The sequence below is a fragment of the Canis lupus genome, chromosome 1 (assembly GCF_011100685.1).
Source record: "Canis lupus familiaris isolate Mischka breed German Shepherd chromosome 1, alternate assembly UU_Cfam_GSD_1.0, whole genome shotgun sequence".
NCBI classification, from domain to species: Eukaryota; Metazoa; Chordata; class Mammalia; order Carnivora; family Canidae; genus Canis; species Canis lupus.
Genome location: NC_049222.1, coordinates 87484193 through 87504175, shown reverse-complemented (window position 1 = coordinate 87504175; position 19983 = coordinate 87484193). Strand labels below are relative to the sequence as shown.

The following is a 19983-nucleotide window of genomic DNA, read 5'->3' as shown; positions in this document are numbered from 1 at the left end:
TCCTTTGCAGTCCATTGTGGATTTGTTTTTCTTTTACATAATTTTTGGCAGGTATTTTATTCTGTCTTGCTTTCATGAAAGTTTCATCCACTAAATTTTAAAATTCTTGGAATAGAACCCCTCTTCCTCCCTTAAGCAACATCCTGGTTTCCAAAGTGCCTCAAACATAGTAGGTAGTTTAAATACTTGTGAAGTAAAACAAAATTAAAATGTATAGAGTCTGGGGTCTAGACCTTGGGCAGGGATGGGAATAAATTGGTGGTCATTAAGGGACTGAGTGCCATCTCTCAATATTAGTGATGTGTCCTGCTGACAGTAGAGATGATAGCCATAAATGGCTTAAAAGTGGCTCCATGCTGGCCTTTCATAGGCCTTCACCAATGGGTCTCAGCAGTAGTCAGAGACCTAGAGAAGAAGATGCTGAGTCACCCAGGTTGGTGCTCATATTTCACTTGTCCATTTGGATTAGGTCTGGATGAGTCCAGATTCTTAGTGACTCAAAGAGCCAATTTCGGTTCAGCTGTCTTGTACTTTTAAATTGAGGCCTCATTGTTTCTCAGAATTGGACCCAGCTGGAGTGACAACGTGTCCTGGCCATCGACGGGCAAAGATGTAAACAAAGGTTTACATTCTTCCCTTTGCTGGAACAATAGCCATGAAAGCTATTACTTCCTCCAGATGAAATGGGTAGAGAACTGCATGACTGAAATGGAAACCTAATTCCCTCCGAAATGTTTGATATGATTCAGCAGCTAAGGTGCTGTGGGCTAGGAGTGACCTTCATTCACCACCAGGGTTTTTAAAATAACTGACTGCCCTATCATATATGAGACAAATGTTCTGACTATTTGGGATCTAGTAATGGTATTTAGTCCAATTTCTGACCAGCAATTGGGAGAAATGATACATTTTTATTTGATTATCTGGCATCTTTTCTAAAAGACAGTGTGTCAAGTCTAATCAAATCTTTACTGTGACTAAAGGCTCAGTGAGAAATGAATGACAACATCACGAGGAGCCTTCTTTCCCCTGTTTCAAGTTTCTGTGTGGATGGAGGTCTGTTAGTAGAGCACATCTAGCCTCTTGCCCTTCCCTTACTCTTCGCCACATATAAAACTGAGCAATGTGATCAGTGATCGCTAATGTCTGTCCATATTTCTTGGTTAGATAGAGTAAATCTACTCAAAGACTTCCACTGAAGAGAATTTAGCTTCTTTCTTCCTTTGGATCAGTGCCAGTCAGTGGCTGTTAGTAAAGGTGTCTTTTGTAGATACAAATTTCTTCTCTGGTTTGCTGTCTGGAGGCTGGAGTGAGTAGGCCAATCCATTTGGCCCTCACACTAAGTCTTTATTTCCAACAACTTCACCATTAATAAAAATGATATTTTGATCTCCATCTGCCTGACTCTGGGGCCCAACGCTCTCTGTCACTTCCAGTCTCGTCCCATCAAGGGTGAAGTATAATTTATTGGGCTTTCTTGAGCTCCAAAACATGAATTATAATACTCGTATTTCACTTTCTGGCATTCACTTTGCAGCAGAGCATCTAACAAACTCAAGCCTCTGGTTCAAACTTGTGAATGTGAAATTATTTCCCAAGTACAAATATGGCCTTCTCTGAAAGACAGTTTTGTATTTATGTTTTTTACAGCTCCTCAAAAGGAAACAACAGTGACAAACTGTTAAAAACCCTAGTGACAAATGGAGCCCAAACAAGGTCACTTATGAATTTCTGGGTTGCTCCAAGTGATCTCATGTAGTGAAGCCAGTTCAGCCAACTGGCTGAAGGCAGTTTCTTTTTATCTTACGGGAAACAGCAGTTGTTGAGCACCTACGAGGTACTGGGCAGCAGTCAGGCGGATCGTACTTGTTTACTCAGTCTGTTCAACAACCCTATGATAGAGATATCATTATCCCCATTTTATGGTTAAGTAAACTGAGTCATAGAGAGTTAATTGCATATCTGAATTGGGTTTAAAACAGGGGCCTGCTAGGAAAAGCAGAGTCTGCACACTGTACTCTACTGGACTCCACTGGGTTGTCTCTCACTTGGAGTGACCATGCTATTTATCATACAAATACTAGGATGCTTTTCCAAGTGAAGGGGTCATCAATCATTAGTAGTTTTTCAGGGTTGACAGTATAAGCCAGAACTATCTGGTCTTGGACAAACCAGTACATATCATCACTCTACCTTTCTCATGTCTTAGCGTCTCAAACTTATTTCTGGAAGATTTTAAACATGGACACCAGCCTCAATATTTAGAAAGGGGCCTGAGTTTGCTTGCTGTTCCTTTACTGCATCTCCTCCTTGCTTAATAAGGCCAAGACCCACTGTTGTCCCTCTCTGATTCTCTGTGATCAGGTTTCTAGCTCCATCTAAACCACAGCTATTCATTATTAGAGATATTCCTTCCTGTTAGGTTCTCAGAGGGATGAAACTCCAGGGAAGGATTAGATCATTAAGCAAAAGAAAATAGCATCTACAATCCAGCAGCACCTGCATAAATCCCATAGGGGGAAAATATCGATTTAAAGTTTTTCTCATTCTAGCATATCCTTGATGGTACCGAAAATAAATCCCGTCTACTTTTCTCTCTTATAAATAAATGCCTCATTACATTCTATCACTTAAACACATTGGGATGCCATGATGAAGAATCAGCAGACAGTCATGGCCCAGGGGCATCCAATGGTCTTTGGGTCCTTAATCACTCACTTATTATCCTACTCTGTCATGTTTGTGTGAAAGATCCACTCGGCTTATTCCTACTCTGCCACCAAGAGTCGTTTGCAGTAATAAGTGTTAATACCATCATTCTAGAAAGGGCACTACCCTAATGTTATATACAAGAAAATGGCACTCTAAAGACTAATTCTTTTTTTTTTTTTTAAAGACTAATTCTAATGTACAAAGAACTAGTTGGTGCCTTGAAAATTATCACCAGGAGGAGGTGTGTAGAAATGCCCATTTCAAGTTCTTAGCTCTCCTTGATCAGTTTCTGCTCTAGCGCCTGGCTTTTTAGCGTAGCATGCATCAGAATCACCTAGGGAGCACTTAAAGCACACCCTACAGCTCCCGTCCCCCCACCCTGAGCTTCTTAATAGGTAGATCTAAAATGAGACTTGAGAGTGTGCGTTTCTAACAGGTTCCCAAGTAATGCTATTTGCTGCTGGTCCACAGACTACACTATGAGAACCATTGACCCAGCATTAAGCTATAAGTAAAGGAGACTTCCAACTATGAAAAGAAGTGAAATCTAAGGTGTGTCCTTTGTAGTAACTTAAGATAAGAGCCCATGGAGTAGGACTGAGACACTCATGTTAGATTTTCAGTAGTCTATTCTAAAGTCTAAATCAGGAGTCAGCAAACTTTTTCTGCAAAAGGTCAGATAGTAAGTATTTTCCACTCTACAGGCCAGACAGCCTCTGTTGTAAGTCCTCCCCTCTGCCCCCATGGCATGAAGGCAGCCATAGACAGTGCACCAAAGAATGAGCATGGACATAGCCATGTTCCAATAAAGCTTTATTTACAAAGACAGATGGCATGCTGGATTTGACCCATGGCCTGTAGTTTGCCAACCTTTGGGTCTAACCAATGTGATAAAAATGATTCCCATGAGGCAACATCTGCTAGTTTGCCAAGCCTGAGTATGTCTCAGATCAATGAGAAACTAACCAAGCTGGAAAGCTGATTGTGTAAGCCAAGCAGTGACATCAGTTTAGTTGTACATGGTTGATAAAACATTGTCGGGCAGACCTGGTGGCACAGCAGTTTAGTGCCGCCTGCAGCCCAGGGTGTGATCCTGGAGGCCCAGGATCGAGTCCCAGGTCAGGCTCCCCACATAGAGCCTGCTTCTCCCTCTGCCTGTCTCTGCCTCTCTCTCTCTCTCTCTGTGTCTCTCATGAATAAAGAAATACAATCTTAAGAAAAAAAAAACATTGTCCTTACTGGAAGATACATGCTTTTCTTGCAATTCAGCCCCAAGAACCAACTATTTCAAAATGCATGGCTTCCCACTTCATCCTATTTCAGCAGGGTTTCACTGTACCACTGAATATTATTTACCTATATTTAATGTATTCTCTACTCGGTACTTTGCCTAGAAGTAAGTAATATCTTTTCTGTGCAGCAGGATCATTTTTGAGTTACTAGTTAATTCATATTTGTTTTCCATTTGTTTTTTTTCTCCAAAAAGGCCCACTGAGCTGTTGTTTCTCTGGAAAATTTTGTGTTGCTGGCCTGAGGATGAACTCACTGAACAGCTTTTGTTAAAAACCTAAGCTCACTAGTGTCTTGAAGAGAAGGTGGTGAAGGCAAGTGTCTCTGATGGGGAGGAGTAGGAGCAGATGACACAGGGAGAAGGGACTCACAATATCCCTGTTGGTCAGTTCCTAGGTTGTTTTTTCTTCCTCCTCCTCCTCTTCTTCTTCTTCTTCTTCTTCTTCTTCTTCTTCTTCTTCTCCTTCTCCTTCTCCTTCTTCTTTTTTTAAAACATTTTATTTATTTATTCATGAGAGACACACACACAGAGAGAGAGAGGCAGAGAGAGAAGCAGGCTCCATGCAGAAAGCCCAATGTGGGACTCGATCCTGGGACCCCAGGATCATGCCCTGGGCCAAGGGAGTCACTCAACTGCTGAGCCACCCAGGCATCCCCCTAGGTTTCTTCTTACTGGACCTGTCAACAGCATTTGATGCAGTTGGCCATTCCTTTCTCTTGGAAAATATGTTCTTCATTTGGCTTCCAGATAGCTCTCTCTCCTTAGCTCGCTAGCTGTTCCTTCTTCGTGTTTGCTGGTCCTTTCTCATCTCCCTGACCTCTGGTAGAAGGACTGTCTTAAGAATCATTCTTGGTCCTCTGCTGTCTCCTTTTCTCCTCTCTTCACACACTCCCTCAATGACCTCACCCACTCCCATGGTTTCATACACTGGCTACCCACAGACAATTTCCATAGTTACATCTCCAGACTGAATATCTCCACTGAACTTTAGTCTGGCACAATTGTACTCCTCTTGACATTGCTACATGCACTTTGAGATACCTCGGATTGGCCATGCCTAGAGTAAGCTCCTGATATTGTCTCCTATCTGCCACTCCCATCCCAAGGTTCTTCCTCATCCAAATAAATGGCAACACAGTTTTCTAGCTGGGCAGCACCCCCAAAATTGGAGTCATCCTGGCCTCACCTTTTCCCTTTCACAACTTGTGTCTAATTTAAAGGTAAATCTTGCCTGCTCTGCCTTCAAATTATAGCCTATATGCTAGACTTCTCACCTCCTCAACTGCTACCACCCCTCGTCAAAGCACCACCAGGTTTTGCCTGGATTATTGCCATGGTCTCTTGACTGGTATTTCTGCTTTCACACCTGCTCCCTGTGTGGGCAACTCAACGCAGCAGGTAAGGTGATTCTGTTGAAACCTACAAGAAACACTCCTTTGCTCAAAACTGCAAGCTACTGTTTCATCCAGGGTGAATGCAGAAGTCGAAGTTCTTACCCTCCTCACTGGGTCTGGCCCTTGATCCTTCCCTGGACTCCTTTCTTGCTCCTCTCCTCCCTGTTCCTTCCACATGGCCACACAGGCCTCCTGATGTTCTCCAGTCATGTCACCCACATTCCTGTCTCAGTGCCTTTTCACAGCTGTGCCAGAAAGTCTTCCCCAAGGTGTTCCCTAACTTGTTTCATCACTCAAATGCTTCCTTTCAATGAGGCCTTCTCTACCACTCTGTTTAAAATTATAGCCCCTTCCTTGCACTACACACCGCCCCCATCCCTGCCTTTTTGGCTTCTCTGCCTTACTTCTCTCCCTAACATTTATCACTATGCAGTACACTACATATTTTACTTATTTTTTTTCCTGTTTCCTTCCACCCAAATGAAAACTCCAGGAGGGTAGGATGAGCATGGACATCTGGCCTGAGAGGGACTGCCCTGAAGTGCACCCTGGGGCTCTGCTCAGCACTGGAGTTCCAGAGCCTTCTGCCTGGCCTGGGAGGGAATGTGCAGGCTTGGGCAGTTATGGCAGCAATGGCAACCTTGGCTGAGGGGAAGTAAGAGGCCCCTTCCTAATTTCCCAGGGATGCTACAAGGCTGAGAGAGAGCGAGAACAGGCAGGAAGGGAGAGAAGGAGAAGACAGGAATGGAGCAGGGAGAAGGGGAGGGATGAGAAGGGGGTCAGAGGGAGGGAAGAGAGACCTAATAAAGACTGAGACTGAATTTCCCAAAACTAGATGGAACGGGGGCTTGGAATTGGATCTATGTGAATTAAGGAAAATTTTAATTTTTAAAATTTTTGTTTTATTTTTAAAGATTTTATTTATTTATTCACGAGAGACAGAGAGAGAGGCAGAGACACAGGCAGAGGGAGAAGCAGGCTCCATGCAGGGAGCCCGATGTAGGACTCGCTCCCAGGACTCCAGGATCATGACCAGAACCAAAGGCAGATGCTCAACCACTGAGCCACCCAGGCGCCCCAAGGAAATTTTTTTATTATGTAACATTTCTTACATACTTAAGTTTATGAGCCATAATTCATATCCACTACGACAGTCCTTATTACTTGAATAATGGAAACAAGTCCACAGAACAAAATAAATCCTGTTCCATGCATGCCATGCAAACCGAATCTAGGAACAGAAAGGGTGAGAAATTTCTACCTCTCCCCAAACTCCCGATGTGGGCACACTATGCTTAATTGTCTCTTTCAGAATCTCCCCCATGATTTCCTAATAAATTCTGATGTGCACCCGTGTCGGTTCTCACTTCCTGTGTTCTCCCTCTGGGTGGAAGCAATGCTGCTAATGAGGAAAGGTTCAGCTCAGATTTGTTTGATGACCAGAAAAGCTGACTCTCCAGTCCTCATTCCCCTGTTTTAGCAAAGGCGCACCTGTTGTTGTTTTTTTTTCCTCCTCCCTCGCTCCAGCAGGAATTGCCCACAGAACCCTATGTGGACGCCAAGACGCCAAGGCTCATTAGCCAACAAGAACTGTTGATTCCTCCTCTTCCTGAGATTTAAGACTTCAGTGTTTGCCTATGGGGCTGTGGCCTGTGGAACTCCATGCAGCTTTTAGAATCTGGCCTCCTCATGGAACAGGGACAGCCTGTTCAGTGAGGGGAAGAGCTGCTTGTTTGTTTCAGCTCCAGATGCCCAAAAAAAGAAAAAAAACATCAACCGTTTGCCTATTTGGCTGTTATCAGGGCATAACATCTCTATTTCCCTCTTTTTTCTTTTCTTTTCTTTTCTTTTTTTCTTTTTTTCTGCTTAGGGGTTAGTATCTTTAGCTGAAGGTTCAAGGTTAAAAGATTTGTATTCTGTTAAAATCTATGACAATTTTATTACTGACGCCTTGGGGGCACTATTTCTGGTCACTTTTCAAGCCTATATGAAATAGACTTCACTCTCATAGTGATCAGTTTCAAATAGTATTTGAAAGGATCCAAATAGTATTTGAAGGGATAGGCATATTATTTTAAATTCTAGGAGGGGGTGCAAAGGGTCCTATGACAAATTCCCTGGCCTAATAGGCAAATTAAAATCTCAGCCCACTTTTTTTTAGACCCATAGAGAATGAGATACCTTATCCTCTTTAAATATATCCCACTGTAAAATTGTTGATTATAGCAGAAAATACGCAGAAAGCACACGTCCTGCCATTTATTTTATGTTTGCCTAACTTTCTAAAGTTAGCTATGCATTTCTACTGAATGGTTGATCCTAATCTAGACTGAAAAACAGCCATGGGCAATTATCACTTTAAATAAGTGGGGGAAAATCAATACTTATTTATTTTTCTGTGTAAATGGAAATAACGAAGCCACGATGACATTGACTGCTGCAAAAAAATACACATCCCTAGACCCTCTAAGTTCATAAGGTGGAAAGGTTTTAACAAGAATCACGATGCCACAGGAGCACAGTCAAATTTCCAGAATAAATGTTTTCACGCCCATGACAGTCGGAAGTATTCGTGATGGTCTTTGCCTGTACTTGTTCCTATTCATTTATCTTCCCTAAGTCTATGTGTTATTGCTTTATTATGTGTCCTTCCTTTGTAGCTTTTAACATCTAAGCTCCTCTATTAAATTTTTATGTCAGACTGGATACCAGAGTTAAAAATAAGGCCAGAAAAACATGTATCGATGTTTACAATTAATATTTATTGAGCACCTACCTGCATGTACCAGGCACTGTGCTACGTTTGCCAGATGACAAAAATAAGTAAAACTCAGGCTCTGCTCACAAGGAGCTCACAATCTACAGGTGACGGAGGGGCAGGCAGGTGGACAGATAACCAGTCTGCCCAAAGAGGCAGCGCTGCGACAGAGGCTTACACAGGGCGCAGTGGCAATACGAGTTACGTGGTGAACTCGTAGTTACGTGGTTACAAGAATCACTGTGTGTGTGTGTGTTTGTGTGTGTGTGTATCATGATAAGATTTCACAGGAGAGAAGATTTTCAAGCTGAGGTTCAGAATGTAGGTTTCTGTCAATAAATAGAGTTGAAAGAGGTTGGAATTTCAGCAAATGTCAAAACAGGAGGAAAACACATCTGACAAAGTATGTCATTATATCATTGATGGGAAATTGCAAGTAGCTTGGAATGGGAGGAACATAAGGTCCGCATGCATTATGGAAGAAGGAGAAAATAGAAAAACAACAGATGAAAAGATATGGAAAGACTTTGCTTTTAGCAGTGAAAGTAGGAAGAGGTTGGGTTGCATTAAGAAGGTCTATGTTATCATGAGAGTAATCTATCAGATCTGACCAAAACCAGCAGATTTTGCTGACATTGAGACCAAAAGGCCAAATGTTTGGAACCTCAGTCTTTCTAATCTGAAAAGAGATTTTAGCATTCTTCCTTGAATGTAAGAGAACCTAAGAGATCTTATCAGAACGGTGGACAGCTCCCCAGGTTAACTCATTTGTTTACAAGTACTGTCCCTGTCCCCAAATAAGTCATTCTAATACATAGTGCATTTCTAAGGCACTTCTCTTTTAGGAAAGCACTCCTAACTTGAAAAGGAAAATGAGTCAGATAGACAAGATAGGAAGATACCCAGAAACAGGTTTCACTAACATTAGTTCTACTCCCCCAACATTATTCTTGTCTCCATTATTGTCTTGCTTGACAAAGTGACTTTTTAGTGCCAAGCATGACAAACATTTTGGTAACAGCCAACTAGCAACAGACCATTTCAAAAGATGAAGAGAAGGCAGATGTTTACACTGCATTGTCTTCTTCACACAACCTACTCTTTCAGGGGGAAAATTCTTTAAAAGGCAGAGAAAACTTCAAATAACATGTTCCGCTGAGAGCATCTAAAAAATGGCAGGGCATCAGAGTCCCAAAGTTAACTGATCATGTATTTGTATTTGTATTTTGGATGGTCTTTTACTTGATTGGATCAGTCTACAGGTAGTAAAAAGTCCGAATGATTGGGGGGAACAGGCGAGAGTATCCACCAAAAGCAATGAAATGTCCCCGATACACATACAACCTGCCCAGAGGAAGTTAAACATCCTTTTCAAGTCATGTGGTTTGAACCTAGGGCTGTCAGTCTGTGGGAGTATAAATTCATACTTCCAGGTCTCCCTGGATGAAGTTCTGCTATGATCCTTAACTCGGCACTGTTATTGATCTCATGGAACAGTTATGGGCTCAATGATGAAATTTTCATGTCATGGTTACCCCAATGCATTTGAAGATGATTCAATGATCAAAAAAGATGCCAGTGATGACAATTGAACGTCCCTTTGCCTTCCCAGCCTCCTTCATATATTCTCAGGCATAGGATGACAAAGGGAAGTCCACAAGTCACATGAAAAAAGACTGTAGCCATGGGTACATGATCAGGAGCTTCTCTGTTTATCTTCACCCACCACACCCTGGACCATCACTCTGCCCTATTTCTTCCTCATGGTTGCTCCTGTGAATTCCTCCACCATCTTGCCACTAACCACTGTCTTCTGCCCAAAGTTCTGCAGCTGGTGAGTTCCAATTGAACCAATGTTCAACCCATGTGTGACATGGAATTTGTGTTCAAATAGTTGTTGAACAAAGTAATGATGCCCAAACTCTCCAATTTGGGTTTAACAAGATTTTAGGGGAGTGCCTTTTTGAATGAAGTAATGCTTCCTTATGTGGGATGAAAAGAGCAAGGGTTTTGGAATCACATCAGCCTGGTTTCAGCCATGCTGTGCCACTAACTGGATTTAGAACAAGGGCTTAATTACTCTGAAACACTTTTTCTTCAACTATAAAAAAAAAGAAGATAATAATCCCTACCTTGAAGTGTTTCTGTATTAAAAGAGATAGTACATATGAATGCCTAGCATAGTGCCTGGACATACCAGGGCCTCAAGAAATGCTTATCTCCCTCCTCCTTGTCTTATGCGGGACTTTAGGATGATAAAAATAGGGAGTAACTAATCTCAGATGTGGTTGGAAGTCTTAGAAAGAGATAAACAGCAGTCACAGGGAGAGATAGCGTTAGCAATTTTTAAAGGAAATGAATGGTTTTGTGGTTAATTTTCTTGGTTGGGGTTTAAGAGGAGATTCATGTTGTCTATTAATTATACTTACCAATTGGGTCTAATTGGCAACTACCCCAAAATGAATAAAACAAGCGGGAGTCAAGAGAGAAAAACGGCAGGCATCCTGTCAAAAAATAAAATCTTTGAAATTTCTACAACCCAATGGTTGAATATACATTTTATTAAAGCAGACGGACTCACCCAATTTATAAATTTGTACTTGTGATGGTAATTCAAGTTGCACATTCAGACTTTAGCAAAGCATCAAACAGCCTTCTGTACCAGCCATGCCTGGTTGCATTGCTCCTTCACTTGTTTGGGTCCTTCAAATCAGCATCCCCTTTGCTGGAGGAAGCATCCCTCATTATTCTATCTTAGCTTAGGTAACTGCTTTGGTGGTCAAAGGGTTAAATGAGGCAGTCCACGTTGAGGACTTGTCAAGACGCTGAGCCCTTAGTAAATCCTCAAGAAATACTAGCTGTTGTTATAGTGATTACAACAATAATTATGAATTTGATTCTGTGTTTTCCAAGACTGAGCAAGAACTAGATTGTCTCCTCTCTCCTTTTAAAAACACTTTTCTGTTTTTTTGAGATATGTGTCCTGTTCTCAGGTGATTGGCTTACTTTTGACCTAAAAGGATTATTTTTTTATCCCCTTGGCTAATGTATTTAATTTCTTTTCTCTTCATAGAGGAATTGAAATCAGTGCCAACGTGTCATTCAACATGCATATTATTTACTGAAAAGATTCCCTCATTACCCTCTCTTCTTTCTCTCATTGCCAAGAAAATGACTAATTAGGCAGATATAGCTATATATATATAATCTATCCATATCATAGATCTACCCCTTCCTTCCTTCTACGTATATATGTATGTATCTATTTAACTACAGAAAAAGTCACCAAATCTATTTCATTATCATAGGTTTTCTTACTAATTTGGCTATACTATCCCAAACTGTGAAGTAAATTTAATTGTAATTTTATGACTCTGGAGTTGTTAATTTACCAAAGAAGCTAGTTTGGGTTGAGATGATTCAGTATCTTATTTCAAGTCTAGGCCTCAGGGGAGAATCCCACAAACAGTTCTGCTTCTGCCTCTCTTGGTTCCTTTCCTAGAAATAACATTTACAGGCGCCTCCAGATCCTCAAACCAGACTTCTAGAACAGCCTCAATTGGGGGCGGTGGTAGGGCAGGGGGTGGCTGGTCGGTGAGAGACATGGTAGGGGCTTATCCACTTTTATGGAATATTACTTGGTGATTCCTCAGTGCCCACAGCCTGGCAAAGCTGCCTTGTCATAAGAATGTTCTCCCTAGGGAAAGCACAAAGCAATATCCCTCGAAGCACAAAATGTAAGAGTTAGTTCCTCTGGATTCTTAATAGTTTGTAAAATAATAAGCCAAGAGTAACTACTGTGTATTTTCCAGAAAGTTACCAATTAGCATATTCCTGAGAACATAAATTCAGCTTGGGAGCATACGCCTCCCCAGGCCTCTCTACCACCATGTACAACAATTAGACGCTTGCTAAATACTATGAACAAAGCTCCAAATAGACAACAACACAAACCCTCTGGAAATTTAGCACAAGCATTTGTTTATTGAACCAAGCACAAAACTGGCTTAGCTGTGCCTTCCCTGCAGAGCGAATGGCACACTGGTATTTTCAGTTTGTTTCTCTTTTCCTTCTAGTTACCAAACCCTAATGAATAAAAGTTGAGATGACATTTTAGTGAAGATTAACTAGATTTGTTGAAGATATGTGCATGGTTGACAACAGAAATGTCTAGACCTCTGGCGTCTGTCAACTGTGACCCCAAATGTCTCATTATTTCTTTGATTACCCTTCTGGGAACTGTGGAAAAAAGTGGTCTTGAGGGGGACAATGGGGAAATAAAGGGCCAATGATTTTGCATCCAATGAGGCTAATGCCCTAAGTACTCTGCTTTCATTCCTTGTTGAGGTACATGGAGAACCTTTCTTTATTTGAATTCTTCTGGTGTTGTGTTAAATAGAGTAAGAAAAGTACCTCTCGAACTAACGCAGCGACTATGCTGAGCAGCAGACTGGGAGTGTGGTGTTTTGAGCTCAGCTAAGATCCGTGCCCTAATGCAGAGTATGAAAGAGGTAGGGCATGTGACTTTCTCTAAGGGGGTTTTCTTATCTGGAAAGTGAAGGCAATGAACTAGGTGAAAAAATATATAGACTTATATATATGATAATAGTATGTATATATGATTATACAGAATCCCATGAGCATGAGTAGCTTTGCGCCTGCCCCATCTGTACATCTCTTTCTATAGAATAATGCCCCAGCTCTCATATATTATTCTATAGTTTACCTTTATATCCCTGTCAAAGAGTGGCTAGAAAAAGGAGACAATGAAACATATATTATCTTTTCCTTATGATTCTGATGTTTGTGTTTCCTAAAAATCTAACCCCAGTTCACACATAGACCTTATTTATATTTGCAGCTCAAATAATGCAACTAGATAGGATATAAAATTTAATGAAAGTAAAGCAAATTCAGTTAGACTGCACGCTATGCACTGTTTCTAGATGTTGAAAGCTTTTATCTACAGGGCTCGCGATCCATTGCTCACATTCCACGCATCAAAATCTTACCTAAAATACCTCTACCACATAGCCCCTTGACCATTCCACCCAGGAATACTCTTTGTATGAATTTCTGTTGTATTTTATGTCATTAAAGGGCACTTAACACTTGCTGCTTAGTATAATGCTGCTCTTTGTATCCTGAACTGAAACAGCCCAGTGGTGGGGGCTCTGACGCAGGCAGACTTTTCGGGTCAGCCTCTTATTACCAGGCTGACGTTGGGGCCATCACTTGACCTCAGTTTTCTTTTTTGTTGGTGGGGATAATAAACAGTACTCACTTCATAGGGTTGTCAGAAGGAGTAAATCATGATTTCTTGCAAAGTGTTTAGAATAGCACTCAATTAAACATTAGTTATTGTTAACTTATTTGTAAAACTCTAAGTTCTCTGAGCACACAACTATGCTTTATTTATCTTGCAAACCCTGCAGTGCTTTGTATACTATACGCACACAAGCCAATACTGGTAGAGCCATAGAAATACTGTCAAGGGGAAATATAACAGACAGAGCAATCATTATTTATTGTAAATGACAGATATTTGGAATTCTCATTTTGCTACATTTTGAAAAGCTGAAGAACTTTAAGCCTGTGTTTTGGCTCCATATGAAGCATCTTAAAGGGAGAATGGAATAAAAAATGCAGCAGGAGCCACTTTTCCACAGTTAGCACCACAGACAATATCCAACATGAATCAGCTGTTGAATGAGCTATTGTGTGACCCAGCCCCATCTCAGGGAGGAGGACTCTGGGAGAGGGGAGCTGGACTTTGGGGTGGCCAGGAGCATAATGAAGGGGAAATGAACAATTCCAGCTCTACTGAACTGTACTCACAGTAAATACATAAAATCAGGAAATTTTCAAGAGCCCCATTATACCAGGATGTCTGGTTATGGTTAAGGATTGGGAATAAACTTGGGCTGTTTGTCATTCACTAAGATAGGGAATTATAATTTTGCTTCTGGTTTCAGCTACTATCAAGTGTAAGCATCAGATCTGTTACATTAGTCTCATATATTTTTTAAAAGATTTATTAGACAACGAGAGAGAGAGAGAGAGAGAGAGAGAGGAGAGAGAGGGAGAGAGAGAAGTAGACTCCCTCCTGAAAAGGGAGCCCAATGTGGGGATCATGACCTGAGCCAATGGCAGATGCTTAATTGACTAAGCCAGCCAGGTGCTCCAGTCTCATAATTTTTATACACATCCTTTATGTGTGATTGGACAATATTATTTTCTTTTTTTTTATTTTCTATGTTGTGTCTTTAATCAGCCTCTTCCCTTAGGTTTCCTGACTGAACTCTTTCCTCTTGTCTTAGATGAAACAGAGGATCCCCAGCAAGTTGAGTGAGCAAGGGAACACATGGCAGTGCTGGCTCCTTACCTAAGGTCAAGAATGATATGCACACACTTGAGGGAGGAAAGTTCTAAACTCATACATTACATGGATAGGCTATTGCCAAAGGTTGTCTTCCTCCCTCTTTCTCTCCCCCTGTCCTTTTATCCTTTCTTGCTTCCTTCCCTCAACTCCTTCTTCTCTCTCTTCTCGAATGGAAGAGAAAAACGTTCCCCAAAAAAGCAAAAGAAAAGAGGGACTCTCTAGGAGAGGAGGGAAAGAAAGCACAAGTGAAAGCAAGTAATTGAACGGAACTGTACCCCACGACCTTCCCTGTCTTCCTTCCTTCCTTCCCTTCCCTTCCCTTCCCTTCCCTTCCCTTCCCTTCCCTTCCCTTCTTCTTTTCTCCCTTCCACTACTAAAACACCAACATTAAGAAGTATTTAAAAGGTAGAAGTGGAACACATCAGCTCTCATCATACCTCCTCTACCTCAGGTTTCATTCCCTATAAGCTGTGACTATTAATTATTCATGTGTGTCCTTTCAGATATTTTATAAGCATATATGTATATTTTTTCAAATTTTTATAAACATAAATTTAATCATAAACACACAGCTGTACTGGCTTACAACAATCTTTTTAACTTAGGAAAAAAATACCCTTAGATATCTTTCCATATGAGCCCAAACCAATCTAATGCATTATTCATAATAACTTCAGAGTATGTCACTATATGTTTACATATAATTTAGTCAGTCACTTACTCATGAATCTTTGTAAACATTACTGTAGTAAATATGAATAGCATAAATTCTTAGATGTAAAAATATATGGCCAAAGAGTGTACACATTTAAAATTTAATAGGGGTAAAAAAATAATAAAATTTAATAGGGGTAGCCAAATTGTCTTCCAAATAAGGTTTATTTGCACACAAAATAATGCATATTTATATATATATTTATTGACAGTGATATCCGTAAACTTTGTTTTTTGCCAACTGATAGGCTGAAAACATTTCACTGTCTTAATTTTCATTTCCTTAATTTTGAATAAGGAAATTTGTACTTTCTTCTCTGTGATCTTCCTGTTGATGTATTTTGCCCATTTTGTTACAGAATTTTTCTTTTGGATTTGTGGATATTCTTTACTATGGAAATTAGCCCTCTGTCATGATTGCAATTATTTGCCTTATTTTATCATTTGTTTTTTGAGTCAGTATTTGCTAATGGGGTTTCTAAGCTTTGAATTTGTTTACTACAGCAACTCAGTTTGTGTGAATGTCACTGTAGCCCTGAGTTTGGTATTATTAAAAGAAGAAGGGAAAAGGCCTGGCAGAAACATAGCAGTTCCACATATGTAGTATTCAGAGAGGAAAGGTGAGGTTTGTTTTCAAAGCACTTGCCTATGGTTTCACTAAATCTGTAAGGCATTAGATCCTCCTACCTCTATTCATTTAGCAAGATAGAAAGTAAATTCCAACTGCCTACAGCTCTGCTTTTGGGATTTTATTGAATAATACAAGCTAAAATCAAGCGAAAAACTAACTAGGGTTGGATAAACAAGGACATGGGTATCTCAGTCCAAAGAAGACCCAATTCACCATTTATTACAAGAAGCTTCATGAATTTTTTTTATAACTTTCAGTATCAGCAAATACTCTCAATTCTATATTTACTGACATTCAAAACATTTTAAGAGCCCTTCAGCTGTATCTTGCCAAATTATTAGTCATTACTTCAGGGTTATTAAAATGTAAAAATGTCATATTGGATAATTGGCATAAGAAGGATTTCAATCCTTGAGAAACTCATCTGTTCATTAGGTCTCCTCAAGTGTTTCCTCAACAGAGTGGGGGGGGGGCGGGAATGCTCTTAATCCCTAGGACAGCTCCTTAGTCCTTTTCTCTCAACAGGGCTGAAGTCCTTTTGTGACTTACGGTTTGAGAGGCTGACCAATCTCCATCCTCCTGCCTATTACCAAGATTACAATCATGTGTAGGTCATATGAGAATTATTTTCCAGGATTTATCTTTGAAACATTTGTATCAAGAGTACAGTGTCATGGAAACATGGAATCTTTCCTATATATTTTTAATATTTTGGGATTTAAAATGTTACCAAATGATGTGCAAAAAATAAGTGACTCCACTAAGGATCCATTATGGAATGCACATGCATTATGCATTAGTGCAGTGTATGCAATTACTTGGAGGCCTATGGGATCTGTTTGAGTTAGCTAACTTAAGAAGTTAACTAAACCAGAATGATCTAAAATAATCTCTATAATTTTAGACATCTTGTCTCAATCCAATTTCAAGTGGAAATTGCAATTTCCAGAGCCAGTGCAAGACTTCTCCAACTACCGATCCCGAAAAGACTCCCAGGTAGAGAGTGAAAGAACATGGTATGAAGCATGCACTATAGGAGTTGTTTGTAGACTAGGCTCCCCAGTGAACATATTGGAACTATGACAGGCATGCCTTATTTATGAATGGCAGATACGTTTTATCTCATATGACAAATCAGCCATTCCTTAACAATCTGAAAAGCTAAGCTGAAAAGATATGGCAAAAACTGCTAGCTGTACCATGATAATTAATTTTTCCCTTTCTTCATAGTTGTGAAAGGATTTTAGCTCCCAATGTATGCGCCCAGGATAAAGACTACATTTTCAAATCCCCTTTTAGCTAGGTGTGAACATGTGACCAAATATTGGCATGTGCAACGGAAGCCAAATGGTGTGTATGACTTTCTTATTGTGACTTCAAAGGGCAGAAGGGCATGACTTTCCCTTGCTCCTTTTTCCTGATTCTTTCTGGCTAGAAAGTAGATGTGATGGCAAGCTCCCATGGACCAGGACGACAGGGATGGGAAGAGCGAATGAAAGAAGGAATCTGAGTCCTCAATACTGGGAGACCTCTACATTAAATCTAGACTCCTGTTCAGAATAACAGATACATAAGGAATAAACTCCTGTCTCATTTAGGCATCCATTGTTTTAAGTCATTGTTACAGCAACAGAACCCATGTCCTAATGAGTGCAAAATTGTTCTGAGCTGAGTCAAGGCTCAAAGGAAAAGTCACGCTAGGTTTGCAATGCCTGCTATGGGCAAGGGACTTGATGGTTTCCTGCAAATTCTAACCTCTTACTGTATGGATAGTTAACCTACTCCAAAATGGAAAACTCTCAAAAACACCTTTCATGGCACTCACACGTTACAGCTTTCCTTGACTATATATATATATACACACACACACACACACACACACACATATGCCAGTCTCCCTCTCTGCTATAGTTAACCACCTCAGGCTTAGCCTTTCTGTATTTGGTATAAACACAAAGAAATGAGACTGACTTCACAATCATAGTAAGAATAAAATAAGGAATATGTATAGTATTTAGGATATACTATTTATTATATATAAATGACTACAATCCTTTAAAATAGCCCCCCTGGAAAACCATATGCTTATTTCAATGATGCTGCCATTACTAAAATATTTTTGGATTTTTTTTGAAGTTGAAATTTACACATTTCTTATGATAATAGGACTGGATCAAATAACTTAAACTTCTTTCATTCAAACCAGCAACTCCTTATTGGGCACTTACTATGCACAACGTTGTTAGTTTGAGTGTCAGAGATGTTGGTAATCAATCAAGGATGTCAGTGGTACTCTTCAGACAATCTATGTTAAATTTTCTGGGTAAGATGCTTTCATGATTTAACAATAGAAAAATAATACATATAAAGGGTCTACTATAGTCCAGGGAAATGAGAAGGATACACCAGGAATGAAATGTGAATTTTCAAAAAGCCCTGCTTCGTGGAGTTTTATACCATGCATTTATTCATTCACTCAAGATTTATATTACTGCCCTGCTCCCTTACTTCCTCCAAAATTCTCAGTCATTTATAGATTAAAAATTAGAGTCCTCTTTATATTCAATTTTGAATTCTTTATTCTACTAGAAACTTGATTTATTAAAACATTCCCTGGGCAATGCATTCTACCAAGTAGGCTTTCCAGGGGCATATGGGTAAAGCAACCCCATCTCTGCCTCTGCCCCCACATGAGCTAACAACAGTGGACAGTAGGATTTCTCTGAGTATCAAGGACTCTGACAGGAGAGCTCCCAGCGTCGAGCACATTTCTAGAGTCACTGAGCCTGAAACATATAAAGCCGTGGTGCTCAGAGCGGGCGCTGCTGAATTGGGAATACTGATCTGATTTACCTCATGAGTCACTTCTGCCCATTAAGCAAATCGGTGTGTCTCTTCAAATGAAAAACAGCTTCCTTACAGCCATGATGACAGAAAGGTCAACTCAAGTCCATTTGCAGTTTTCAACTACACCAAGAGCTCAGACATAGACAGTGACTTTAGTCCTCACCCAGGAGAGAATAGACTCGGAGCAAATGAAGTCAGATATAAGGAAGAACTTCCCAATGGCAAGTGATGTTGGGATCTGAAGGGCATGCCAGGGCTGATAGCCAGCTGATGCTGTTGGTTTAGGAAACCAGTGTCTTCACCAGTTGTTAAAGATTTTAAATCTCTCTGCTGGTTTGCTATTGCTGCTTCTTCTATATGTCTTTAGACTAGAATATTGTGGGTGCGGCCTTGACAAATCAGATATGGGCTATTGGAAAGATTTGAAAAAAACAAACAAAACGAAAAGTCAAGGAAACTTGCTTAGAGTAGCAAGTGTTTCCTGAGGGATGTGATAGGCCTTTGGGCCAGGTGGGTATTCATGTGAAACTGTTCTGCACAAGGTAGAAAATTAACATTCCAGCCTCTTCTCTCACGCCATTCGGTAGCACTAGAAATTATGTCAACTCCGATACCCCCTGATATATTTAAATGCTACATAGGGGAGGCAGTGCCACCCTAGTGGTAAACCACTAGAGCCATGTTTAAGCATTATCACCCAAAATGGTGGTAAAGGGAGCGGGATATGAAAGATGCAGTCATGAGTACTTACTTCTGTTGATGGAAATTTCATGGAAACAAAATGCTTTAAATTGATGTGTGTGATGTCATAGAGATGAACTTTTTAAAATAAAATCCCTTGGAGCCAATTGGATTTTACCAGCATTGACTCAATCTGTGCATTAGAATGTTCATGTGGCTCATGTATCATGTAACTCAGTGGCAAGGGGGTATATTTGCTTCCACAATAAGACCTAATTTATTAGGGATGACATCCTGTACTGTTGGAAGTCATTATTCTCATTATTTTTGTTAGTTTGGGTGAGTAAGCATACAATCATATATAAATAGGTGTGTTGGCTTAGGGACTGCATAATAAAGCATATTTTTCCTAGAGAATTCTAAATAGCAATATCCTCAAATACCAAATGTGATTATGCTTATGAAATCTGCCGTCATTTCTGCCCCTTGTTTACTCAGAAATACCAAGCCTGCTTTAAGCTCCTGCTTTAGAAAAAGTATTCTTCATGTCTTCATCAGATGAGGCTATGCTCA

General features: G+C 40.3%; 1 protein-coding gene, 1 long non-coding RNA gene and 1 other non-coding gene across 17 annotated transcripts in view; 1 reads left to right on the top strand and 2 right to left on the bottom strand.

Moving 5' to 3' along the window:
* The window catches only part of TRPM3 (transient receptor potential cation channel subfamily M member 3), a 492032-nt gene that overhangs the window by 189244 nt on the left and 282805 nt on the right, over positions 1-19983 (bottom strand). For 5 of the 11 annotated variants that reach the window (XM_038527093.1, XM_038527094.1, XM_038527095.1 and 2 more), the window contains exon 7: positions 10585-10659. The exons of the other annotated variants lie outside the window; for them this stretch is intronic. In XM_038527093.1, coding sequence (XP_038383021.1) covers positions 10585-10659 — 75 coding nt within the window. The remainder of the gene's footprint in view (positions 1-10584; positions 10660-19983) is intronic. 11 annotated transcript variants of the gene reach the window in all.
* Positions 1-19983, top strand: part of LOC111096727 — a 130907-nt gene that overhangs the window by 36335 nt on the left and 74589 nt on the right. The gene's annotated exons all lie outside the window — the stretch shown is intronic.
* On the bottom strand, positions 9748-9807 carry MIR204 (microRNA mir-204). Its single transcript, NR_049224.1, has one exon. It is a non-coding gene; the product is annotated as a microRNA mir-204 (primary transcript).